At 42.1% G+C, this 23,663-nt stretch overlaps 1 protein-coding gene and 1 pseudogene across 1 annotated transcript in view; one reads left to right on the top strand and one right to left on the bottom strand.

Annotated features, from left to right (window-relative positions):
* Plcl2 (phospholipase C like 2) overlaps nucleotides 1–23,663 on the top strand; it is a 185,573-nt gene that overhangs the window by 102,305 nt on the left and 59,605 nt on the right. The window contains exons 2-3 of the mRNA XM_013355475.2: nucleotides 2,741–5,227; nucleotides 7,652–7,855. Of these exons, the coding sequence (XP_013210929.1) occupies nucleotides 2,792–5,227; nucleotides 7,652–7,855 (2,640 nt within the window). The 5' untranslated portion in view covers nucleotides 2,741–2,791. The remainder of the gene's footprint in view (nucleotides 1–2,740; nucleotides 5,228–7,651; nucleotides 7,856–23,663) is intronic.
* LOC101989456 lies at nucleotides 14,611–22,776 on the bottom strand (annotated as a pseudogene).

Raw genomic sequence — 23,663 nt, forward strand, 5'->3', positions numbered from 1 at the left:
CTGTTTTTTAATTTTGTTTTTTGAGACATGGTTTTCTGTGTAGCTCTGGTTGTCCAGGAACTGCCTTTGTAAACCAGATTGGCCTGGACCTCAAGTAGATCCAGCTGCTTCTCCCCTCACCCCTGAATGCGGGGAATAAAGGCTTGGGCCACCAAGCCCAGCTCAAGGGCATGCTTTCAATGACCTACTTCCTCTAACTAGGCTCCACCTTGGAGAGTTCTCAATACCTCAGTGTTCCAAGTAGTTCTGAGTCTGTGAATGGAATGGTCCTTCTATAGAGTCACCTCCCCAAGGCTTCTACCACACAAGCTCCTGGGGTGGTGGTGGGGGGAGGAGGTGCAGTTAAGATCCAACTGGAACAGTTTGTAAGCAAGCGCATCTTCTCGTGGCTCCTAATGGCTTTGTTTGCTAGTGTGAAAGGAGAGACAATATTTTCATTCAGGTGTTGCTACGGCTTTGGCTAAGGCAGATAGGGAGGGGAGACTGGTGAAGAGTGTCCTTGCTGCCAGTATTTCAGGCTATGTCTGGGTGAGCACCATGAGTGTGCGTCAGTATAGTCAGCGACTGGAAGTCTCCAGTCAGAGCCTGGCCTGGTTTGTAAAGCCACGGTACAGTGTTGAAGCTCCCGCCTGTCCCACATATACTGGTGTGGATACATGCATATGTTCTGTGCGTTCTGTTGAGGAGCGTTGCTGTTGAGTCCTCTCTTTTCTGATAGCTAAGACAATCATGAATGTGAAATGTGTCTTTTTAGCAAATTAGAATTTGTAGCAGTAAATTAATAATCAGTGTAAAAATAGGAGAATAAAAGATGGAAATGCTGAGGAAATACCATATCTATTTAATGGATCAGTGGGTAAACACCTCCATTTATCTTTGTGACTACTCCATTTTACCAGTAGCACTTTGAGGTGTAATTTACAGATTATGAAATTCCATTACTAAATTAGCATGTTGCCCTTATTAAAACAAAATGTGTCTTTTTAGAGGCAAAGATATGTATTTTGTTCTGACAGATAGGAAATTTATACATTTGCTTCATGGCTGACTACATATTTGATTTCATGCCAACTCACTAAAAAAAAACAACAACAACCTATGCTTTAGGGATTGGAATGACTAAGATACAATAAATCTTACAGATGCAATTGCCACAGCTTTTATCTTTCTGTAGTTTATCATTCTGATGATATAGTTAGAACGAAATACAATGCCTGATGGCCTTATGTTTTACTTCGTATCTCAGAGCCCGAAAAGCTCTATAGTTCATTCTAAAACTTTGAGGAAAATGATACATATATGATTTAAAGATCAAGTTTAGTTACCCTCTGCAAATTGCTTTTGGAAGTATAGATAATAAAAAGGTAAGAATGTTTTTAAATTTCAGATATAGATAGAATAATAATTGCTTTTGAAAATACAGAGGTTTTATTTGCCTAGATTCTGTGCAGAGCAGGAAAAGCAGAATTGTCTTTGAATGTGCTTACATGGTTACATTTTTTCCTTTTCTATAATGAGGTTAGTATCGTCCCACACCCCCGTTCCTAGTCTGTTTTTATTACTTATTTATTTTGTTATTATTTGTGAATACAGTAAGATGCTAGAAATGTATCACAGATGTCATACACTTCTTGAGAAGCACTGCTGTCTTTTAAGCTCAGATCACCAAAGATATTTGCAGTCACTTCAGCCTTTTCCCCTCTCAAATAAAGGCATCTGTATAGGAAAGGTTTGAGACACACGAGTGAATGTGTGTCAGCTCTTACGTGTGAGTATGTTGGATTTGCAGGAAAGCGGGGGATGCAGACTCCTTTAGAAATAGGTGCTCCCTGAAGCTTTACTTGGGTAGCACTGTAACCCATGTTCATATTGGAGGTTCCTGAGCAGCAGCATGAAGATACACAGCAACAGGCTTTAATAACTCCAGTGTAACCTGTAACTCCTTTCAAGCCTAGCATGACTAGCAGAAATCTGTGTCTCCCTGAGCTTCGCAGGACCCTGACTAGCGTACTGTGATGCTGTGAAGAGCCAGGGATTCGCGTCTATCCATTTAATATACACTTTATGGGTTCATGGTTAACCATTTCTAGCCTAGTCACGTATAGTATTGAGAAATAAAATACTTAAAACATACTATTAAAAAGTGTCTAGAAAAGATCTTTCAGGCTGTAGTCTCTGCAACCAGTGTGTGGGATGCTGTCTGAATACATATCCCTGCCACCATCCCTAGAGATTTGATTTCATAGACTCAAATCTGCTATGCGTAACGTAGGTGATTTTGAGGCATGTAATGCTAAGCCCGTAGGAAACACTGATATGGAGATCTGTATCTGCACAGGTACATGAGTGGTGTAGTTACAAAGGCCCCACATGCAGATGGGTACTGTGGTTGACTTAATGTTCTTCTCTTAATGCCTTGGGATTCTTGGTATTTTGTGAGCAGAGGAGTTCTGTATTTCCTGAAAATTGCGTATCCAGTCCTATGGACAAGCCTCTGCTCTCTCTGAGAGGCTTTTTCAAGGATGAGTACAGTTATTAAGCAATACTTTCTGTCCTAGTGACATTAGGCCGAGTCTCTAAGGCCTCTTCTAAACTTTTGAATATGCACAGCTGTCATTCATTCCAGGGGCCAGATTAGAAAATCATAGTATACATTTTCCATGGAATTAAAATTTAATTCCTTGTCTGAGCATGAATACCCGTGTCTATGTTAATCCTAACACTCTTTTCTTCCCTCCAGGATGGCACGAAACAGAAAAGAGAGAGGAAGAAAACGGTGTCATTCAGCAGCATGCCGACAGAGAAGAAGATCAGCAGTGCAAGTGACTGTATCAACTCAATGGTTGAGGGTTCTGAACTCAAAAAGGTTCGCTCAAACTCCAGGATTTATCATCGGTACTTTTTGTTGGATGCTGACATGCAAAGCCTGAGGTGGGAGCCATCTAAGAAGGATTCTGAGAAAGCCAAGATTGATATCAAATCTATCAAGGAAGTTAGAACAGGGAAAAACACAGATATATTCCGCAGCAATGGTATTTCTGAGCAGATATCTGAAGACTGTGCATTTTCAGTCATATATGGAGAGAATTATGAGTCACTTGATTTGGTTGCCAATTCTGCAGATGTTGCGAACATCTGGGTAACAGGACTCCGATACTTGATTTCTTATGGGAAACATACACTCGATATGTTAGAAAGTAGTCAAGACAACATGAGGACTTCTTGGGTTTCACAAATGTTTAGTGAAATTGATGTAGATGATCTTGGACATATAACTCTGTGTAATGCTGTGCAGTGCATCAGAAACCTCAATCCTGGTTTAAAAACAAGCAAAATTGAGCTGAAGTTCAAAGAATTGCATAAATCAAAGGACAAAGCTGGTACTGACGTCACAAAAGAAGAATTTATTGAGGTTTTTCATGAACTTTGTACTAGACCTGAAATTTACTTCCTTTTAGTTCAGTTTTCAAGCAATAAAGAATTCCTTGATACCAAGGACCTTATGATGTTTCTGGAGGCGGAACAGGGTGTGGCACATATAAACGAGGAGATAAGCCTTGAAATTATTCACAAATATGAGCCATCCAAAGAAGGTCAGGAGAAGGGCTGGCTCTCCATAGACGGGTTCACTAATTACCTGATGTCCCCTGATTGTTACATATTTGATCCAGAGCATAAGAAGGTCTGTCAGGACATGAAACAGCCCCTGTCTCATTACTTTATAAACTCCTCTCACAATACATACTTGATAGAGGACCAGTTCCGGGGCCCCTCTGACATCACAGGCTATATCCGCGCACTTAAAATGGGTTGCAGGAGTGTTGAATTGGACGTATGGGATGGGCCAGATAACGAGCCTGTGATTTACACAGGCCACACCATGACCTCTCAGATAGTCTTCCGCAGTGTCATCGACATCATTAACAAGTATGCGTTCTTTGCTTCTGAGTACCCTCTCATCTTATGTTTAGAAAATCACTGTTCTATTAAACAACAGAAAGTGATGGTTCAGCACATGAAGAAAATCTTAGGAGACAAGCTGTATACAACATCACCCAACATGGAGGAGTCTTACCTACCATCCCCAGATGTCCTGAAAGGGAAGATACTAATCAAAGCAAAGAAGCTGTCTTCAAATTGCTCTGGTGTGGAAGGGGATGTTACTGATGAGGATGAAGGGGCAGAAATGTCTCAGAGGATGGGGAAAGAGATTGTGGAACAACCCAACCAAGTGCCTGTGAAGCGCTTTCAGCTTTGCAAAGAATTGTCTGAACTGGTCAGCATCTGTAAGTCAGTCCAGTTCAAGGAATTTCAGGTGTCATTTCAGGTGCAGAAGTACTGGGAAGTGTGTTCATTTAATGAAGTGCTTGCTAGCAAATATGCCAATGAAAACCCCGGGGACTTTGTAAATTACAATAAGCGTTTTCTTGCCAGGGTCTTTCCTAGTCCAATGAGAATTGACTCTAGTAACATGAACCCTCAAGACTTTTGGAAATGTGGGTGTCAGATTGTAGCCATGAACTTTCAGACTCCAGGACTCATGATGGATCTGAACATTGGTTGGTTTCGGCAGAATGGAAACTGTGGCTATGTTCTTCGGCCGGCCATCATGAGGGAGGAAGTCTCCTTCTTTAGTGCCAACACAAAGGACTCTGTCCCTGGAGTTTCCCCTCAGTTGCTCCACATCAAAATTATCAGTGGCCAGAACTTTCCCAAGCCCAAAGGGTCAGGTGCCAAAGGTGATGTAGTAGATCCTTATGTATATGTGGAAATCCATGGAATCCCTGCCGACTGTGCAGAGCAAAGGACAAAAACTGTAAACCAGAATGGAGACACTCCCATTTTTGATGAAAGCTTTGAATTTCAAGTCAACCTCCCTGAGCTGGCCATGGTGCGCTTCGTCGTGCTGGACGACGACTACATTGGGGATGAGTTTATTGGCCAGTACACAATTCCCTTTGAATGCTTGCAGACGGGCTACCGCCATGTTCCCCTGCAGTCTTTGACTGGAGAAGTCCTCGTCCATGCTTCTTTGTTTGTCCATGTGGCCATTACTAACCGAAGAGGAGGAGGGAAACCTCATAAGAGGGGCCTTTCTGTAAGGAAAGGGAAGAAGTCCCGGGAATATGCTTCTCTGAGAACATTGTGGATTAAAACTGTAGATGAAGTGTTCAAGAACGCCCAGCCCCCCATACGGGATGCCACAGACCTGAGAGAAAACATGCAGGTGTGTGTTCATGTTCAGATCTCTCCTTGCATGTCTATGATTTGTAGGTGTTTATTTTTTGCAGTGGTATATTTAATTTTCAATACTTTGTAAATTGCAACTAGTTGTTAGAATGTTTATTAATTGTCTCGTTTCTCATCATTTAAACTTCCAGAGCTGCAGTTGTTGAACTGTCGATTGCATGCTAGAATAAACTGGTCTTGGTGCTGACTCATAAGCTGCTTACCCATGTTCCTCTTATGACTGATCAACAGCTATGTTTTCGTTTGTTTGGTTTTTGTTGTTGTTGTTTGTTTTAACACAGCGTACATGGGAATCTCTGATATTGTTAAATATTATTATTTCTTAGATTGAACACAAATTGATGACCTATCAAAAAGTAGATTGGTTAAAGTAAAAGGGATGTGTTCCAGATTTTTCTTATGGAACTCTTGTTTTTGAGAACATTTACATAAGCCACTGTTCTTTTGATTTTAGAGGATAGATAATTGATTACATAAAATATTTATGATAACTATATTTATGAAAGTCTTAAGATGATAACAAGTTTCAGAGCAGTCAGTCAGGAACTGTGCCTGATTAAGGATGGACGACACATCTAGCTGTGGCCTAGGACTGGTCAGTCATGTAGGAAGAGACCATACATAGCAGTGTGTGCTAGGTAGAAGATGTTTATTTTTGAAAAAAGATTTATTTTTAGTTTATAAGTATGAATGTTCTGCCTGCATATTTATCTGTGCGCCACATGTATGCCTGATGCCCACAAAGCCCAGAAGAGGGTGTCAGATCCCCTGGAGCTGGAGTTAGAGGTAGATGGTTGTGACCTGACATGTGAATGCTGGGACTCAAACCCAGGTCCTTCTGGAAGAGCAGCCAGTGCTCTTAACCATTGAGCCATCTTTTCCTCCCGTTTGTTTGCTCTTAAGCCACTGTTATAAAAATGGCATTAGCAGTAACTCCTATGCCAGGAAACACTTTCAGTATGTGTCTCCTCTCCAGTTCTGCTGCTACTTCTGGAATAAGAACAGTTGCCTGCAGTAAGGACATCCATGGTCCTCATTTGGTCACAGAATAACTGAAAGTGGAAAGGTTTCTCCATTGTTCAGGGTACAGGCATTCTGGCAAACCATCCGTTCCAAAATAAACAACATTGTCCCCTGTCTGTGGCTGTTGGTGTGCATATGAAACATAATTCCCTTTGGAACCTGTTAAGGCTCAACTATCATGCTTTCAGGGCTTGTCTGCCCTGAGCCCCACAGAGCCATCTGCATAGGCAGGCTGGCTGTGAGAGTATGCTGGAACCAATAGACATCAGCCTGCCCTCCGGGGACTTGTGCTATGGATAGGGGTGGGTCGTAGAAAGGGAAACTACAGGCTGAGGTGACAGATGCAGGATGTGCTGTGAAGAGAAGCCAGGACTTATCGCAGACTGCCTGGGGGAGCACACTGAAGATATCACAATAATTTATTTCTATACCTGGTCACAAAGTAAGTTTGAACAAGGTGATGCATAGCTTGATGGCCATGTTTAAAGCAATATTAATAAAAATAAAATGTTTAAATTCAAAATTATTTCCAGAACATGGATTTCTTAGGAGCATAGGTCTCTAGATCTGCTCCTTCTGGCCACCTGTTCTGTCTACGCAGGGCACAAGCATGCCTGGATTCGCACTCCTGACTTATATTCTGACTGGGAAAAATCCCCTTTGTATATGTATACATACTTAGGACACACACACACACACACACAGAGAGGCACACACGCGATATGGGAGGTTTAGAATGGCTTACAGACTGTGATTATCTACCAGTGGAAGGTCCAAGAATCAAGTTAATTTTTCAGTCCATCAGATTGGATGTCTCAGCTGTTCTTCAACATACACAGGAATCCTGAAGAGCTAGACTCTAATGCCAGTGAAGGAATGAATTTTCTAGTGAGAGGAAAACAAGCTGTCAAAGAGAAAGCTTCATTCTCCCCTGCCCTTTATATAGATTTTCAGTAGAAAGGGTGGCCTGGATTAAAGGTGTATCTTCCCACCCCAAAATATCTGAATTAAAAGTTTATCTTTCCATTTCAAAGATCTGGATTAGAAGTGGGTCTTCTCCCAAGTGGTGGTGGTGTACTCCTATAATCCCTGCACTTGGGAGGCAGAGGCAGGCAGATCTCAGAGTTCGAGGCCAGTCTGGTACACAAAGTTTCAGAACAACCAAAGCTATATAGAGAAACCCTGTCTCAATAGACAAACAAACAAATAAATAAATAAAAGGAAGTCGGTCTTTACACTTCAAATGATTTAATTAAGAAAAACTCCCTCACAGGTGTGCTCAGCCATTAGAATTTTAGTTAATTCCAGATGTGGTCAGGTTGACAACTAAGAATCGCCATCACAGTGACCCCCTAAGGGCCTCTTTTCTGTTTTGCAGAATGCAGTGGTATCATTTAAGGAGTTGTGTGGCCTCTCCTCAGTGGCCAACCTCATGCAGTGCATGCTTGCCGTGTCACCTCGGTTCCTGGGCCCGGACAACACCCCCCTGGTGGTCTTGAACCTTAGTGAGCCCTACCCCACCATGGAACTTCAGGCCATTGTGCCTGAGGTTCTGAAGAAGATTGTAACAACTTATGACATGGTGAGTCCTCTTGGTCCTGTTCTTGGGGAGAAGGGTATTTTAGGGTACCACAGCAGATGGAAGAGCAGCCTTTGCTGACTGTTCCTTCCTGTCTCGTGTGTCCTGTGTGGGCTTATGCTGAAAGAGTGCCTCCCCTCACTTTGTCGTTCTGGTAGACAATTCTCTTACACTTTTTATAACTCTGAGTGCTTATGTGTAAGGAATGGAGGGGCCATGGAGCGTGAGCGTGTCGTGTGTGCCAGGGTCAGAGGACAACTTTCAGGACCTGTTTCTCTCCTGTTGTGGAGCCAGTGACTGAAATCGTGTCCTCAGGCTCACAAGGCAAAACTTGTAACTGCTGAGCTACTTCTCAGGTCTGCTGAGGAAGAATTCAATTCACGAACAGCTCTTACTTCAAATTCCTATAGGTGAGGCTGTTAGAACCAGTGTGTGTTGGCAGTCTGACAGTGCTGGGTGTTCCTCCCGGGTGGGGCACGGAGTGTATCCAGGGGTGAGTGCTGTGCCACCACCTCCTCCACCTGAGAACACTAGCTCAGGCCAGAGGAAGAAACTGAAAATTAAGTTTCCCCTGATACATCTTGTGTGTTTGAGGAGAAAGTAGGATTGGCATCATTCATCCTATCCAAAAGATTTTTGTCTGTTTTGATCTGAAAGCTGTAATTTAAAGGAGTTTAGGTGATTCAAGGGAAAGGCAAACATCTTGGTCTAGCATTTCCCACACTGTGTTACGCGGAATCATGCTTTCTGAGGATATTAATAAACATCCCATGGGGTGCATAGAGAAGCAGTTTGGGGAAATACTCATCTGAATGAAACTAGTCAGAGGTCATTACTGTCTGCCTTCTTTCTTAGTCATTCCTGGACACCGGCCCTGGGATAGAGCTGCCCACAGTCAGGGTAGCTTTTCCTTCCCTTGTTAAACCCAGGGATGTGTTTCCATGATGACTTTAAACCTACCAATTTGACGTGGCGATCAGCCATAACACATTATACCAAGTGTTTACCCTCCCTCCCATTTCAGTTTAGATCTCATGGAAACTTAAGATATACAAGAGACTGAGCATTTTCTGCTGGAGACAAGATGCAGAGAGAATCACCCAATGGTGGGAATGCTTAGTTCTGAAGAGAAGGTTAAACACACCTAAGAGAGCAGAGCGGATAACCAATTCCAGAACATTTAATCAAAAAAGATATCTCAAAATTCCATGAAAGTAACAAAATGAGTACAGATTGTTCAGTAATATCCCTTGTTATTAATGGTCTTATTCCCCCAATTAGAAGATACATAATAACAGATTGGACTGGAAAACATCCAATGAAATAAAAGAAGTAATTAAGAATTTTCCTAATTAAAAAAAGCATAGGGCTGTATGTATTCAATGCACAGTTTTACCAGACTCCAAAGAGTGACACTGCTATCTATTCCATAAAATAGAAAAGGAACAAAAGCTCCAAGTTATTTTTTAATTATAGTTTTTTTGAGATTAAGGAAAACTTTTATTAGCTAGCTATACATCTGACAGAGAGTTAATTTATAAAGTATACAAAGAATTTTTTAAAAATTTAAACATTAAGAGAACAGTCAACCCAGTTTAAAAATTGGGGCTTGGAACTAAACAGGTTTCAAACTATAAAATACAAATAGCTGAGTAATATTTTTTAAATTGTTCAACATTCTTAGCTTTCGGGAAATGCAAATTACACCTGTTTTGAGAGTTTATGTTGCCCAGTCATAAGGGCCAATATCCAGAAGACAAAGGATGTCCAGTGCTGCTCTGGGCATAAGGAAAGGGCATATTATCCATTGCTGTGGGTGGTGACTAGTACAGCTCCAGCTCTAGCTACTTCCTTAATGCTTGAAGGTGCTGAAAGTGTCACAGATGCCACCTAGCTAGGGACTGTGCAAGCTACAGCAGTGGCTGGTGTGACAAGACTCTCTCAGCTGTGCAGTAGTGACATGAGTGCTGCGGCAGTGACCGGACACTTCCTGATTGGTGTAAGGCCCACTCCATGAGATGGAGCCCATCCATCACACCACCTTCAAGGCCAAGAACCCATGGTAGATGGGCCCTTGGGGAGATTCTGCTACTATTATTTGCTAAGTGGACATAGTATTAAACCAACTCCTAATGAGTTATTGCTATACTCACAGATTAGCACATCTCTCAACACTTATCAGAGAAGCTTCTTTTTGTTGAGATGGTGACTATCACATAGGTCACCATTTGTCAGGGTCCAGAGAATAAGGTGTTATAGAGTACTTAGCCCGGAATGGGACATGTGTAACATACCCCTTCTCCTAAGACTTGGGGATATTTCAGAAGAGGAGGTAGGAAGGTTGTAAGAGCCCAAGGTGGTAGGTGAGTTCAGCAAAGCCATGTTTTCCAGACACAGCGGGGTAGTTGCACATAAGAACTCACAGTAGTTGTGACATCATGCCCAAGACGTTTGCAAGCTCAGGACTGACAAACTCCCAGGATAGAGGAGCAGGTGGTCAGGAGTCAAACCCACTGACCATGGGACTTTAGAAGTGTGGTCCTGGTAAGTCACACACACACACAACACTGATTGGGTCGGATGTGTTAAAACCATGCTGCTACAGAATTTGGTGGTGTGGAATGAGTGGAGGGTCTGGGAGGAGTTGGAAGAGAGCGAAATATGACCAAAATGCAATGCATGAAATTCTCAAAAAGTTAATCAAAAATATTTTTAAAAAGACAGAGAATAAAAAGGCCAAGATTAAGTCTGTCTGAAGTCACTGGGGATTGAGGGTTCTTTTTGGTTTTGGTTTTTGTTTGTTTTGTTCCTTCTTTTGAAGATAAAACAGAACAAAGTTGGGTGAGTAGGAGCGTCAGGGAGGGACTGGGAGGAGTCGGGGAGGGGAAGCATGACCGCTGTATTGTATGAAAAGTTGTTCTTTAAATATGTGAAAGTCCTCTTCACACAACGGTGTTGGCAGTTGGCACTGAGCAGCACAGATGTGGCTTTGTGTGCCTTCTCTTGCTGCTGCTACACTCAGTGAGATTAGTTTAAGTCTCACAGTTAGTGCAGCCTGCTCCTGCGAGTCAGGATGGTGGTCCGCAGTAAGCATTGTTGGGGCCCTCTCCTCGTGACTCCTTTTCCACTCATCTTGAAGTTAAGAGCTGCTTTCAGTCAAAGGAGTCGCCTGTGGTGACACTGAAAATGTGGGAACAAAAGAAAGAGAAAGTGTCTAGGGCATGATTGACCTAAAGAGAGGGAAGAGGGGCTCTGGAGAGAGGGAGTGGAGGAGGGATAATTCGGAATATGAATGCATCTTGCAAAAAGATCAGAAAGACATAGTCTATAATTTAATTTGGTGGCTAGAGAGGCTCAGCAAGTGATGCTCCCAAAAGCTGCACACCTGAGCTGCTCCGAGTGCTCTCAGTTGCCAGTGGGAAGGAGACTTTTTAAGGTGGTGTGATGACAACTTCCCACGTGTCGTCCATGGTGGGGACATTAGAAACTTCTGTGTTATGATGCTTCAGGGCCCACACACAGGAGATTATATGGCTCTTTTTGATCCATTTTTGTAGCTTTATGTGTCTTCACAGAATCCATCATATGACAACTACATGATTCCTCTCATCTACAGAATCTAACAAATAATATATGTACAAACGTAAACAAATGTGCCTGCGGATCCAGGATAACACAACAGAACAAGAAAGGCTAAATATTAGGGGATGAACAAGGACTGACTGACTGTAGGCAGTGAGCTTGAGTTATGAAAGAGGATGCAAACTAATTGTTTATCTAATTTTAACTCCATTGTAGATTCTTTATTTTTTGATGGCAGATAAATACATAAAATATATTTTATAATGAAAGAATAAAATCCAATGTGAAGCTTCACAGCTTCCACTCTTTTTTTATTAAATTTTTTTCATTTATTTTACATACCAACCATAGTTTCTCCTCCCTTCTCTCTTCCTGTTCCCTCCCCACACCTCCTGTCTACCCCCCATCCCCACTATTCTTTCTCCATTCAGAAAGGGACAGGCCTCCCATGGGAGTCAACAAAGCACGAGGTACCAAGTTGAGGCAGGACCAAGATCCCCCACTGCATCAAGACTGGGTGAGGCATCCCAGCATGGGGAATAGATTCCAAAAAACCAGCTTATACCTCAGGTCCTGATCCCATTGCTAGGAGACTCACAAACAGAGCAAGCTACACAACTGTCACCTACATGCGGAGGGCCTAGGTTGGTCCCATGTAGGTTCCCTGGCTGTAGGTCCAGAGAGTTCATAAATTCCTGTGTCTGTGGAGTCCCCCATCATGATCTTGACTCCCCCTTGCTCATATAATCCCTCCTCCCTCTCTTCAACTAGACTCCAGGAGCTCACCCCAGTGCATGGCTATGGATCACTGCATCTGCTTCCATGGAATCCAGGAATGACGGTTCCCTGATGATAATTAAAGCAGTCACCAGTCTGATTACAGGAGAAGGCCAGTTCAGACACCCTCTCTGCTATTGCTAGGAGTCTTAACTGGGGTTATCCTTGTGAATTCCTGGGAGTTTCCCCAGTACTGGGTTTCTCCCTAACACCAAAATAGCCCCCTCTGTCAAGACATCTTTTTCATTATTTCCCCCTCCATACCACTCCCTACTTGATCAACTGGATTGCTAGTATTTCTGGACCCCATCCTTTCCCCTCACCTCCTGTCTCTCCCCCTCCTTCAGTTTACCCAGGAAATTCCATATTTCTGTTTCCTAGGGTGATCCATGCATCCCCTTGTTACCTCCCTGTTACTTACACAGCTTCCATCTGCACGGCTTCTCTACCTGTACAGAAGTTCAGTGAGTTGTAGAGGCTTTGTGTCTGCTTAATCTGTGATGTTTTTATTTGCTACCTTTTAATAAAAAAGTTACAAAAACCTTTATTTGCTTGTTGTCCCCAAGATGTTATATTAATATCAATATCACAATATAAAACAAACTTCAAACTTTAAAAGTCTCACAGTCTTTAAAAGTTCACCTCTTTAACATTCAAAGTGACTCTCAACCCCTAATCCTCTCCAAATGTCCAGATCTCTAAAGTAGCCAGTCTCCACAAAATTCCAGAATCTCTTGAAAAAGTTCAGATCTCTCAACTGTCAGCTCATAAAGTAGGAAATAAGTTGAATACTTTGTTCAAGAGGGAAGAAGCTGGTTACAGTTGTAATCAAATCATAGTAAAATCAAAGTCAGGAGTATATAAACTCTAGTGCTTGACCAAGACTGAGGCCCTTTAGCGTTCCCCTGGGCTTTAAAGGGGCACAGCACCGACGGCTTGTCTCCTTGCTCAAGCCAGCTCCACTTCATAACTGCTGCTCTTCTTGGTCCCATGATCTTCGAATCTCTAAAATAATGGGGTCTCCATCCTAATTCTCCTGCACCTTCTCCAGTGACCTTCTGACTGTCAGGGGCTCTAACCTACCACAGGATGCCAAGCCTCAGAGTCCTCCCATGACCCCTTTAGTCCTGGAATCTCACAGCTGCTCTGGCTGCACCTTCCCCAGTGTTCTGTCCTGGCTTCTCACAGGGCAACCTGGTGGGGTCATTTCCTTAATTGAGGGAACCTCTTTAAAATGGTCTAGCTTGTGTCATATTGATAAAAACAAACAAACAAACAAACTAGCCAGCACAACCATAGAGCAATTTTTATTATTTAATTTCAGTCTTTGTCACCATTAAGGGAATCAGCATGTTGTCAGATGGTTTCATCAGATATGTCGATCTGATCAGTGCTGTAACGGAAAGTCCAAATTTGAAATGTTACAGATTTGGGGTTCTTAAATTGGAGATGGACAACTAGTAAAGTATATGAAAATATTTTAAAATCTGAAACATGATGGTTTTAGACATTTGGGGTGAGAGATACTCAACCTGTGTGAAGCAAGCCAACATAATGACAGCATCCAAAGTCTAAGGAACAAGGAATTGACAGGTGAATTGCTGCCCAGTCGTGTCTGTGACTGGCAGCTGGAGTGGTGTTGGCTCATTTCTCCCTGGGAGATTTCGTTTGCTCCATGACTTCCAAGAGAATTCCGGGGGAGTGATGTGAGACCATGCATTTGATAGGGTCCCCATAGTTTTGCTTCTTTGTTCAGAACCCTGGTATTACTTTTTTAAGTGGCAGAGAAGGATTACTTATTTTTCAAGCATTTTATTTGCATTAATGTTTTCAAATCTGTATCTGGGGGGACACAGACACAATTTATCAGAACCTAAAGCTGCAGAGGTCACCTTACACTCTATGAGAAAGCACTAAAGGGACAGCAGTCTTCTGTTCTTCCTGTGCCAAGAGCAGAGAATCAGTCTGGTGCTGCCATCAGACCACACACTGAATACTGGATTTTGTTCTTGCTTAATTCCTTCACAGCTTATTTTTCCATATTTTTTCTAAGGACTGTTTTTGTTTTTGTAAAGAAGAGTGGTACTTGATCTTTATTTGCAAAACATTGCAGGCTATAAAATTCTGCACAGAATAGGAAATGCAGAGGGCAGCTTCACATGGTTCACAGCTGCTCCAGTAGAGTCCTTTGTTGAAGAGTTCTCAGACAGCAGTAAGGGAAATTTTTTTTTTGCATCATTAAACAAATATTCCACCACATAAACAAATGTAACACATCTTAAACTAATATTCCATAACACTTCAGTAACATAGATTATATACAAGAGAATAAAGTACAAAGAAAATCTATCAATTAAAATAACCAAATGCAGCATAAATAAGTTTGAAGTAAGGGAAATTTATGAGGGCCACAGGACGTAGCTAACAACTCTGTGCCTCAGGTGTATATTAGAAGTTAAAGGTCCTGGGGGCCCATCCTGAGCTTGGAAGGCAAAGCCTTCAGAGGTTAGTTTCTGGCACAACATTTGGGTCTTTTTCTCCCTCCACTGAGAAGTACTTCTCAACCAAGCCTAGCAAGGCCTTGTCTACAGCCATTTTCATGGCTCTTCAGTTTTGCTGAGGTTTCTGCACTTGTCAATTGTTATACTGGGTTTCTCTGTCTCACCTAGTTCCTCAAGAGCCTGAAAGATACTTGAAATGGCATCAAGAATAACCAGAATAATTTTGGTATCTTCTGCATTTAAGAGGTTCATCAGAGGTTCTTTTATGCCACAATGAACAAGATACACAATCTGTTCAACAGTCCTACCATTTGTATAGTTGGTTACAGCCCACACAGCTTCTCTCTGGGTCTTAAAGTCTGCCTTCAAGAGGCACCAACAAGAAATAACACTAACATGATTCACAACTTGCTATATCTGGTCCTGACTGTGATGTTTGACATTGGTCAGGTGACCTCCTTATGAATATTAGTTTTGGGGGTTTGTTACCAGACTGGGAAAGACTGTAAGTGTTCCTACATCTTTCACAATCAGAGCCTGCTCCTATGTCCCAGTGACATAGTTCTTAGTGCAGGGGTACAGTTGGCAATTTAGTAGCTCCTAGAGGCTTCACAAGTTGGGACACAACTTCAGTCTTCACAACCATCCAGGGTCCTAATTTGGACCATCAGTCAGGTAGGAAATAATCCAGCAGGAATCTGCTGTTACTTCAGGATCCTTGTGATGCATAAGATGAACTAAAGTAGGAAAATCTGCTCAACAGCCGCTAAAAGGGTACAAGATTCTTGTTTCAGCAAAGGTTTGGAAGTATCTGTGTAAGATTACATAAGTGACCCCATGCCTAGGATGCAGGTCAGGAGTTGCAGGAAGATCCAGCAGTGGGTCAGCTGTACCATGTTAGATAACTGAACCATCCCCTGAAATTCTTCTAAGAGTCCATACAGCTTGCTCACTGATGTGAACATAGGGAGATACCAAGAGAAGCGAATACTGAGATAGCACCTCCATCCATCACAGCCATAGTCTGTCTGGATGTTCCAGAAGCACTGTCAGTGAGCACCCAAGCAAATTCTAACTGAGTGGGACTAGGGACTACGATCAGTTCTTCCCAAGAGCACAAACTTTGAGATACAACTATCCTGGATAATGTTGTCTATAGGAGGCTGTTTCTCCCGAAAAAGCAGTATCTGAGCAGCTTTAGTAGCTGGGACTGCCTTTCCAAATTGTTGTTGGTTATGCCTTTCACAGTGCCCTCAACAGATCAACCCCTGTGCCTTGATTGTTGCAGCTTTCCTGCAGTGGAGAAGTAGACTCATCAGGAAATGAGCTGATGTTTCTCTTTTCTGCATCTGGTCATCTTTCTTAGCTTTTTCTCAAGTTCCTCGTTGCCTTTTGTTTGAATATCTGTCCTTTTCCCCTTGTCCTTCAATCTGTTTAATTGGTGGACATAGTTCCAGGAACGAGGGGAAGCTGCATTTTGGGTTCAGGCTTCTATGAAAGGCGGTGCATGGCTCTGAGGCTGCTGGTTAGTGGCCCTTGAAATGTCCACTATGCCTCAGCCCTCAGACTTTGTGAAGTGTTTTTTTGCTGTTGTTGTTGTTTGTAATGTTTATTCATTTTCTTTTTTTAATGAGTAAATATTTTACCTGAATATATGTATATGTGTCATATACATGCTTGGCTTTATAGAGGTCAGAACATGGGTTTCAGAGCCCCTGTGGAGTTACAGATGGTTTTGAGCCACCATGTGGGTGCTGGGAAATGAGCACAGGTCCTCTGCAAGAGTAGCAAGTGCTTTTAACTGCTGAGCCGTCTATCTAGGCCCCTTAGAAGTATTTTATATTGGTATTGTGTCTGTGGGTTGAGGTGCCTTTAAAGTGTTGTTTACCAAGTTATTTTCTCTGTCAAGGACCCCTATAAGACTTTCTTCCTCAAATATCACATAGAGAAAGATGGCTTGGGCTGGAAAGATAGCTCAGAGGTTAAGAGCACTGGCTGCTCTTCCAGAGGTCCTGAGTTCAATTCCTATCAACCACATGGTGGCTCACAACCATGTAATGAGATCTGGTGCCTTCTTCTGGCCTGCAGGCATATATACATACAGAACACTAAGCACACAATAAATAAAAGAAATCTTAAAAAATACTTCAAGAGTCATCCTTTGGGTGAACTGTTTAATTTGCCATTGTGTCAAGATGTGTAAGTTTCAGTGGTAGTATAATTTTATTTATTAGGAATGTCATATCATTCCTTGACTTGAAATGCAAGACCTCTCCAGTTTGCTATAACTTTGCTTCTCTCCTTCCAAATCCTGAACAATAAGAACATTGATTTTATATGAATTCAGTGGGAGATACTATGATGCAGTAAGATTGAATTTAATTCTCTAAGTTTCATTACTCATTAATCTTTATTTATACTGATTAATTTAAAAATAACATAAGGTTAAGTTAAAGCATATATTTCTGTACTGAATATTTAGAGATGAATGTCACATTCTACATGGAAGTTTTATGTAGGAGGGTCTTCATCTGTTTATGAAAATTCTTAATTATTTGTAAATCAATGTGGCTCTTTCTAATTGTCTTTATAATACTTATATTTCCACACTGGAAGGAGGTCAGCTGAAGTTTTTCCATTATTTATGTCATTTTAAGACATGAAATCATAAAATAATTTTAGCATTTATATCACTTATCTCATGCCAAAACAAGACAGCATAGATCTGTCTTTGTGAATAAAAATAGTTATTTGACTGTAGTTAGAACTGGGATGGCACCCACTAATTTCTGTTGTTGTATATTAGATTTCTTTATATTACCATAACATAGACTTTTCTTTTACCTGCAAATGTCTTAACAAGTGTCCTCCTGAAAAATGGTAATCGTATTTGATTTTTTATGTTAACTTCTAAAATGTGCACATAGTATATCAAGTCTGTATTGTCTTGAATCTTTTAGGTGAATGTCATGTGTCACTTTAGAGGAGAAATCAGAGCCAGTTTGTAGTAGTCTGCTGACTAGGAATGGTCTATACGGTAAATAACTGAAAAGAATTCAAAATGCGGAAGTTCTGTAAATTTTATATTTCAGGATATGTAACCACAGCCACTAAATCTTATCAGTTTCTGCTTTCGTACTGTAGGCGGTAGATGGCTGACAGGAGTTACCCCTAACCCAAGGCCTACAGTGTTTTCTTTCTGCCCTTTGCCCATCAAGGAGGATCTGAACAATTGTGATACTGTGTTTTCTAAACTACTTTTTACCACCATAAACCATGATTTTAAAAGTTTTTCTCATCTAATGTACTGCATGCATTTTACCCTTTTGGTCCACAAGAACGTGATTTAGTTGCTGACCTCGTAAGAGGAAAATATTGTCATTGTTCGAGTTCTTCTCACCTGGAGAAAGCGAGGGTCCTTATTGTCATGGTCCTGTCCTAAGAGAACAGGCGGCGTGATTTGGGAGAGGAGAGACAGCTGGGACCAGCGGTGCTGTGAGTTTTTATAGTATGTAAACACGAGATGGTTACAGAAAGGTCTGCGTAGAAGCCCAGCAGAACTTGAACTGAAATGTGTAGCTGCACATGTATTTAGTGATGGCTGTGGTCACAGCTGCAGTGCTTGGTAATGAGGCATTATAAAAGAATTGCAATAATTGAATTTAAGTCATGCTCTCTTTTTAAAGCCAAATCATGCATTTCTTGGGCTGTGGTGGGTAGGGCCGGGCAGAGAATACTGTACTAAGTGGAGTTGCTAAGACTGAAAACCTCATTTCCTTTCACCCTCTCCCCCTTGAAGGCAGGGAAATGGGCTCTTCTCAAGTTATTAAATCCAAGCTTTGCTGACAACACTCTGCAGACTGTCTAGGAACCCACTTCCTCCTAGGCAATGGGAAGGCTGTTCTAAAGCCCCCACCCACCTCTCCAGTGCCTGCACGTCTTATTTCACCTTCTGAGGGTGAATGGATGTCCTTCTTATCTTAGTAGTAGAAGAGACTGAGATTCCTAAATCTTTGAGGGCTCTAAAGTGGTCTCACCAGGAACACAAAGACATCATGAGGTGCTCGGCAGGAGGGTGTGGCCAAAGGCTGAGCAGGCAATAGATGAGAGGAAGATAGGCATAGGCATCCATGGACATCCCCTTCTGGGTGAATTACCCTAATAGTCATATGAGCTAATTAGGAGTCAGTGTTGTACTATACAGTGGTTGTAGCATGCGGACTGGGTAGAGGAAGGAGTGAAGGTTCAAGTCTTTAAAAGATGGTAGCACTCCATTACCCTTGAAGGCTCCGGTGATGCGCTGTGCTGCACTCTTGTCCTTCTGGAGATGAAGTCTTGACCCATTCCAGCCAGTCCTAACCCCACCTTGGGAAAGCATTGTCTTTTTTCTTTTCCCTCCCTCCCTCCCTCCCTCACTCCTTCCCTCCCTCCTTCCCTTCCTTTCTTCCTTCCTTTTGCCTCTGTGAGCTGACTCCTAGGGATGTTCGACAAAGGATGAATCTTAGTAAGTTTAGTAGAATAGTCACAGAGGGCCTAGGTAGGTGTACGTGGTGTGGACATGTACACACAAGGATACCGTGTCTGCCTAGAGGCAGAGGATAGAGGAAGAAGAGATTGCTTTACTTATTTGCTGTTGGGGTGCTGGTAAAGAACATGAGTCCTGATCTCAAGGCAGTCTTTGGTCACTTCCACCATTGTAGGCAGGTCTATTTCTTTATTTTCAAAATGGGGATGAGATCATCCCCTCCTAGGATTGTGCAACTAAGTTTAATTAGTTATATAAAATTGGTTATATAAAATTACTATGTTTACCCAAACATAGTAAATCCTCAATAAATATTAGTAATTATTATTGGCATTATTAATTTTCAAAGAATAGGCATACCCTTGAAGTTTACACCTTTTGTACATGTGTGTATTTTAACACCACCCTAAGATCCAGGGTAGCAGCCATTCTTCAGCACTTTGAGCATGGAGATCAGGACCCTTATTACGAAATGGTGTTATGTTCAGAGTTTACAGTAGAAGGTTGGTCTCCCCACCACCTGGCTCGGCCTGTGGGCTGTGCCTGCAGCAGCAGAAGGAGTATCTGGGCTATGTGTAAGTGCTTTGCCCACACGCCTACGCACGCTGTCCTCTGTCAGGGCCAGGGATACCATGGGCATTGCACTGCACTGCAAGTCTTGCCTCCATCACACAGAAGCCTCCAGTTGCCTTTCTCTCCTAACTGATATCTATTCCTGGTTACCCCAGACCTGGGAGAAACAAATGAAACTAAAGGAAGACTGAGAGCCAATTACTTTCAGTTAATTAGGAGTTTCTTAATCACCTGAATCTCCTTGGAGAAAAGGAAAGGTGTGATATAAATAGACAGTAATCGTACTATGTTTAATTCCAATGTTTTTTAAAAAATTAATTAACTTAGTAATAACAGCTTTGAACAAGCATGTTAGCACTCTAGATGGCTCTTCCACTCAAGACTGAAGTTCCTGGCACTCTCCAGCAGTGACTTACTCTGAAAAATCTCTTCAAGCAGCTCCGGCTCACCCTTCCTTTTGTAGAGTGACTCGGGCCAGGCTTTAAACTGTTTTCTCTGCTATTCTGTATGTAAAATGTGGCCTCTAAAGAGAGCTGTCTCTTAAATATCTGAGGCCAGATGAGACAGAAGGAATTGGCCTGTATTACATACCAGAGGCAGAAGCCTCTGGATATAGCCCCACAGACCATACGTGGCTGCCCACGGGTCCTGTCGAAAGTTCCTTCCGGTTGCTTAGTCTCTTCACTTAGCCACACCCCTTTTTTGCTCAGAATACTGTAGAGAATATTTGGGTGCAGTGCACACTTAAGTTCCAAGCTGCCTGAGCAATATGGGGCTGTTATGTAACACGCTGTCATTACAGTTTAGATAAGCAGTGGGTAAGAGGCCAGCCTGAACAAAGGCCCAGGACAGGATGGGCTTTGGGTGTGCTCATCTTTAAGGTCAGCAAATTGCAAGATAATTTCTTTCCTGTGCTGGATAGTTTAAGTCTGTGAGAATATGACATAAAAATAGTGATCATTTCTAAAATGATATGTTGCATACTAAGCTCTTCCCCAGCAAGATATGTATACAAAAAAGTTTGATCATTAAATGGAATAATAAGTTAATTGGGACAATTTATACATATGTAAGTTTGCTTTCCTGGTACTCTCTATATGGAGAAATCACAAGAGGAGAAACTTCTTGAACTGGTAGAAATTATGTAGATTAAATAGGGCTAACTTTATAATTCATGGGGTTCTTTTTTTAGCATCTAAGTTGTTTTGATGCTCATATTTCAACATTTTTGTTTTCCTTATGAATATAATATTGTGCGGAATTAGAAATAGTACAAGATCAAATCTAAAATTCTGCTTTCTGGAAATTTTGTTTGAAATAACATTTTTTTAAAAAACCTGTATTTTTAGCATTTTGGTTTAAAACTAAACTAAAATTTAAAATTCAGGAATTTAAAATATAGCCAGCAGTTTATAGTGGAATAAGTATCTCAGTATATTGACTTCATAATTAACTCGTTGGGTACGGTTAGAGGCCCTGGTTCTCCTGAGCCCTTTTCAGTTTTCCTCAGGGTGTTTTGCACAGCAGGCAGGACGCACCAGCCCCTGGCCTATTTTAGTGTGTTTGGTAGCCCAGGAGATGTCTGGTGATGCCATGTCCCCATTAGGCCAGGCATAAGAGGGGATTTCTTTTAACTAGAAGCTTTGTTTTGACTTTCATGTATTTAACTGGTTGCATAAAATAATATCTCCTGTTGTTTCAAGTATAGATACTGGTGAGACAACCATTGTATGTGTTCAGTTTTGGGTCTCTAAGTCTCCAAAAGTAGTAGGTTGTGACTTTTATAGACTTGCTGTCAGTCTGTCCATCTGCCCCCCACCCCCCGTTTATTCTTTGCAAAGCGGATTTCTCTTAGAGCTTTCCTCTTTGTGCTGTTTCCCCCTCATCTCTGCTCCTTTCTCCTCACCTCCCTGCCTAGCAAACGTGTATTACTAAGGACTTCTAGTGGTTAACTCTGGAAGTGCCTCTCAGAAGAATCCACAAACAGTTGGTCTGTGTGCCACTGTAAGCTACTCACAAACTGGCAAGAAGTGAGATTCCTGGGTTGTAGAAAATTTTGTTGAATTCATGTGTTTTTTCAGTAAGAAAAACCTATGCTGTACTGTGGATGGTAAGCATTTGGTATCACCTTCTGTTTATTTGAGTCAGTTCAGAAACCACATTGAAGTTTCATTGACAGACATTTTCTACGGTCAGACTGTATAATGTGACAATTCAGTCAGATAAAATGGAGTAGTGTACTGATATATGAGCAGAAGTCCAGCACAGAAGAGGCTGTGGATATGCTTGTTGTTGCTCAGGTGACAGTCAGGGGACATGAAGCGTCTCCAGCCCCTGAGAACCACCCTCACTGTGCCATGAAAGCGGTGGAGTGTTAGAGCAGATTGGAGCCAGGGGTCACTCACAACCCCCAGGCCCTGCATAGTTTCGTAGCACTTGGCATCTTCTCTGGCAGACATGAGAACAGCTGAGTGCATTATGTAAGCAGGTGTGTGTGATGCCATTGCTAAGTTTTGGTTGATTCTGATAGGAAATGGGATAAAATTATACTTTATTAAAAAAAATTCTCCTCCATAGTGAATACTGGGATTGCACTAGATTTGAAAATGCAGATTTGTTCAAATTTGTTCCCAACTGATACATTTAGGAACATTGAATTTCATACCTCCTTGGGCACAATTTTGTTTAAAAAAAAAAAAAAGAACAAAAAACACTGGATGAACTAGAACTGTGCCTGGGTGAATTGAACATCAACCCCTGCCAGTTCCCTGGGTTCACTGAGTGTGTTCTGAGCTGTAGGCTTCCGTAAGTTGGGATTTCAGGTGCCCCTCTTGCAGCTCACAGCAGAAGCTGTAGCCTTCCAATGCCTGCTTCCATGTTAGGGTGTGGAATACGCTGCTGCTCTTGTCTGAGCAGTGTTTGACTTGATCCATGTTACTTCGCACTTTTTCAGTGCGAAGCCTCATTTTTGTTTTTTAATCGTGCAGTTTTATATAGAATAGTAATTTACAGGGCTGCATGCGCAGCATTATTAAACCATTATTGATACTGCAGTTGCGCTGTCCGCAATTAGCGAAGATTACTAAATGACAGTGCTGCACTCCCTTGGTGGTGGACTTGACTTCTTTTCCAGAGACTCCTGTCGCCCGCCAGTGAATGCTTGCTGCTCTTGCTCTCTCCCTTTTCTTATTTGAGAGCCATTTTTATTTATATTCTCCCCCAGCTCTTCCTCAGATCTACCTCCAACCTCCCAAATTCATGTTTGTGTTCTCCCCCCTCCCTTCTGCCTGTCCCTCAAGTATTTTTGGATGTGGGACCCACCCATGGAGAGTAAGTCAACCTACTTAGGGGTTGCACCCATAAATAAAACTGACTCTTGCTGTCCTAGAAGCTATCAAATGCCAATAGCTCCTCAGGTGGGTAGTCCTCAGGTGGGTAGTCCTCAGGTGGGTAGTCCTCAGGTGGGTAGTCCTCAGGTGTGTGCTCTGCCCCTTCACGTGGAGATTGTTTTCCCATCCTGAGCTTGCACACGCCTTGTGCGTGCTAACCGAATCTCTGGGTGTCCCTCTGTTCTGTTGTGTCTGGAAAGCACTGCTTACTGAGAACCAACACCACCTCCGACTCTACAGTCTTTTAGCCCCTCTTTACCGGTGATCTCTGGAGGTTTCTTCTTGACAAGTTCAAATCTAAATCTTAGCCACTATAGTTACGCAGAATATTTAGATTTTTCAAATTCCAGAGCTAAATTTGTCTGGTTTCTAGTGAGTACTGTAGGTTCTCCCAAGGCTTTCTCCCTTTGCTCCCATTGCTGCCTTCCACGGAGTATTTATGGGTGTGAACCTTTACTTTGATC

This window comes from Microtus ochrogaster, unplaced genomic scaffold (assembly GCF_000317375.1).
Source record: "Microtus ochrogaster isolate Prairie Vole_2 unplaced genomic scaffold, MicOch1.0 UNK137, whole genome shotgun sequence".
NCBI lineage: Eukaryota > Metazoa > Chordata > Mammalia > Rodentia > Cricetidae > Microtus > Microtus ochrogaster.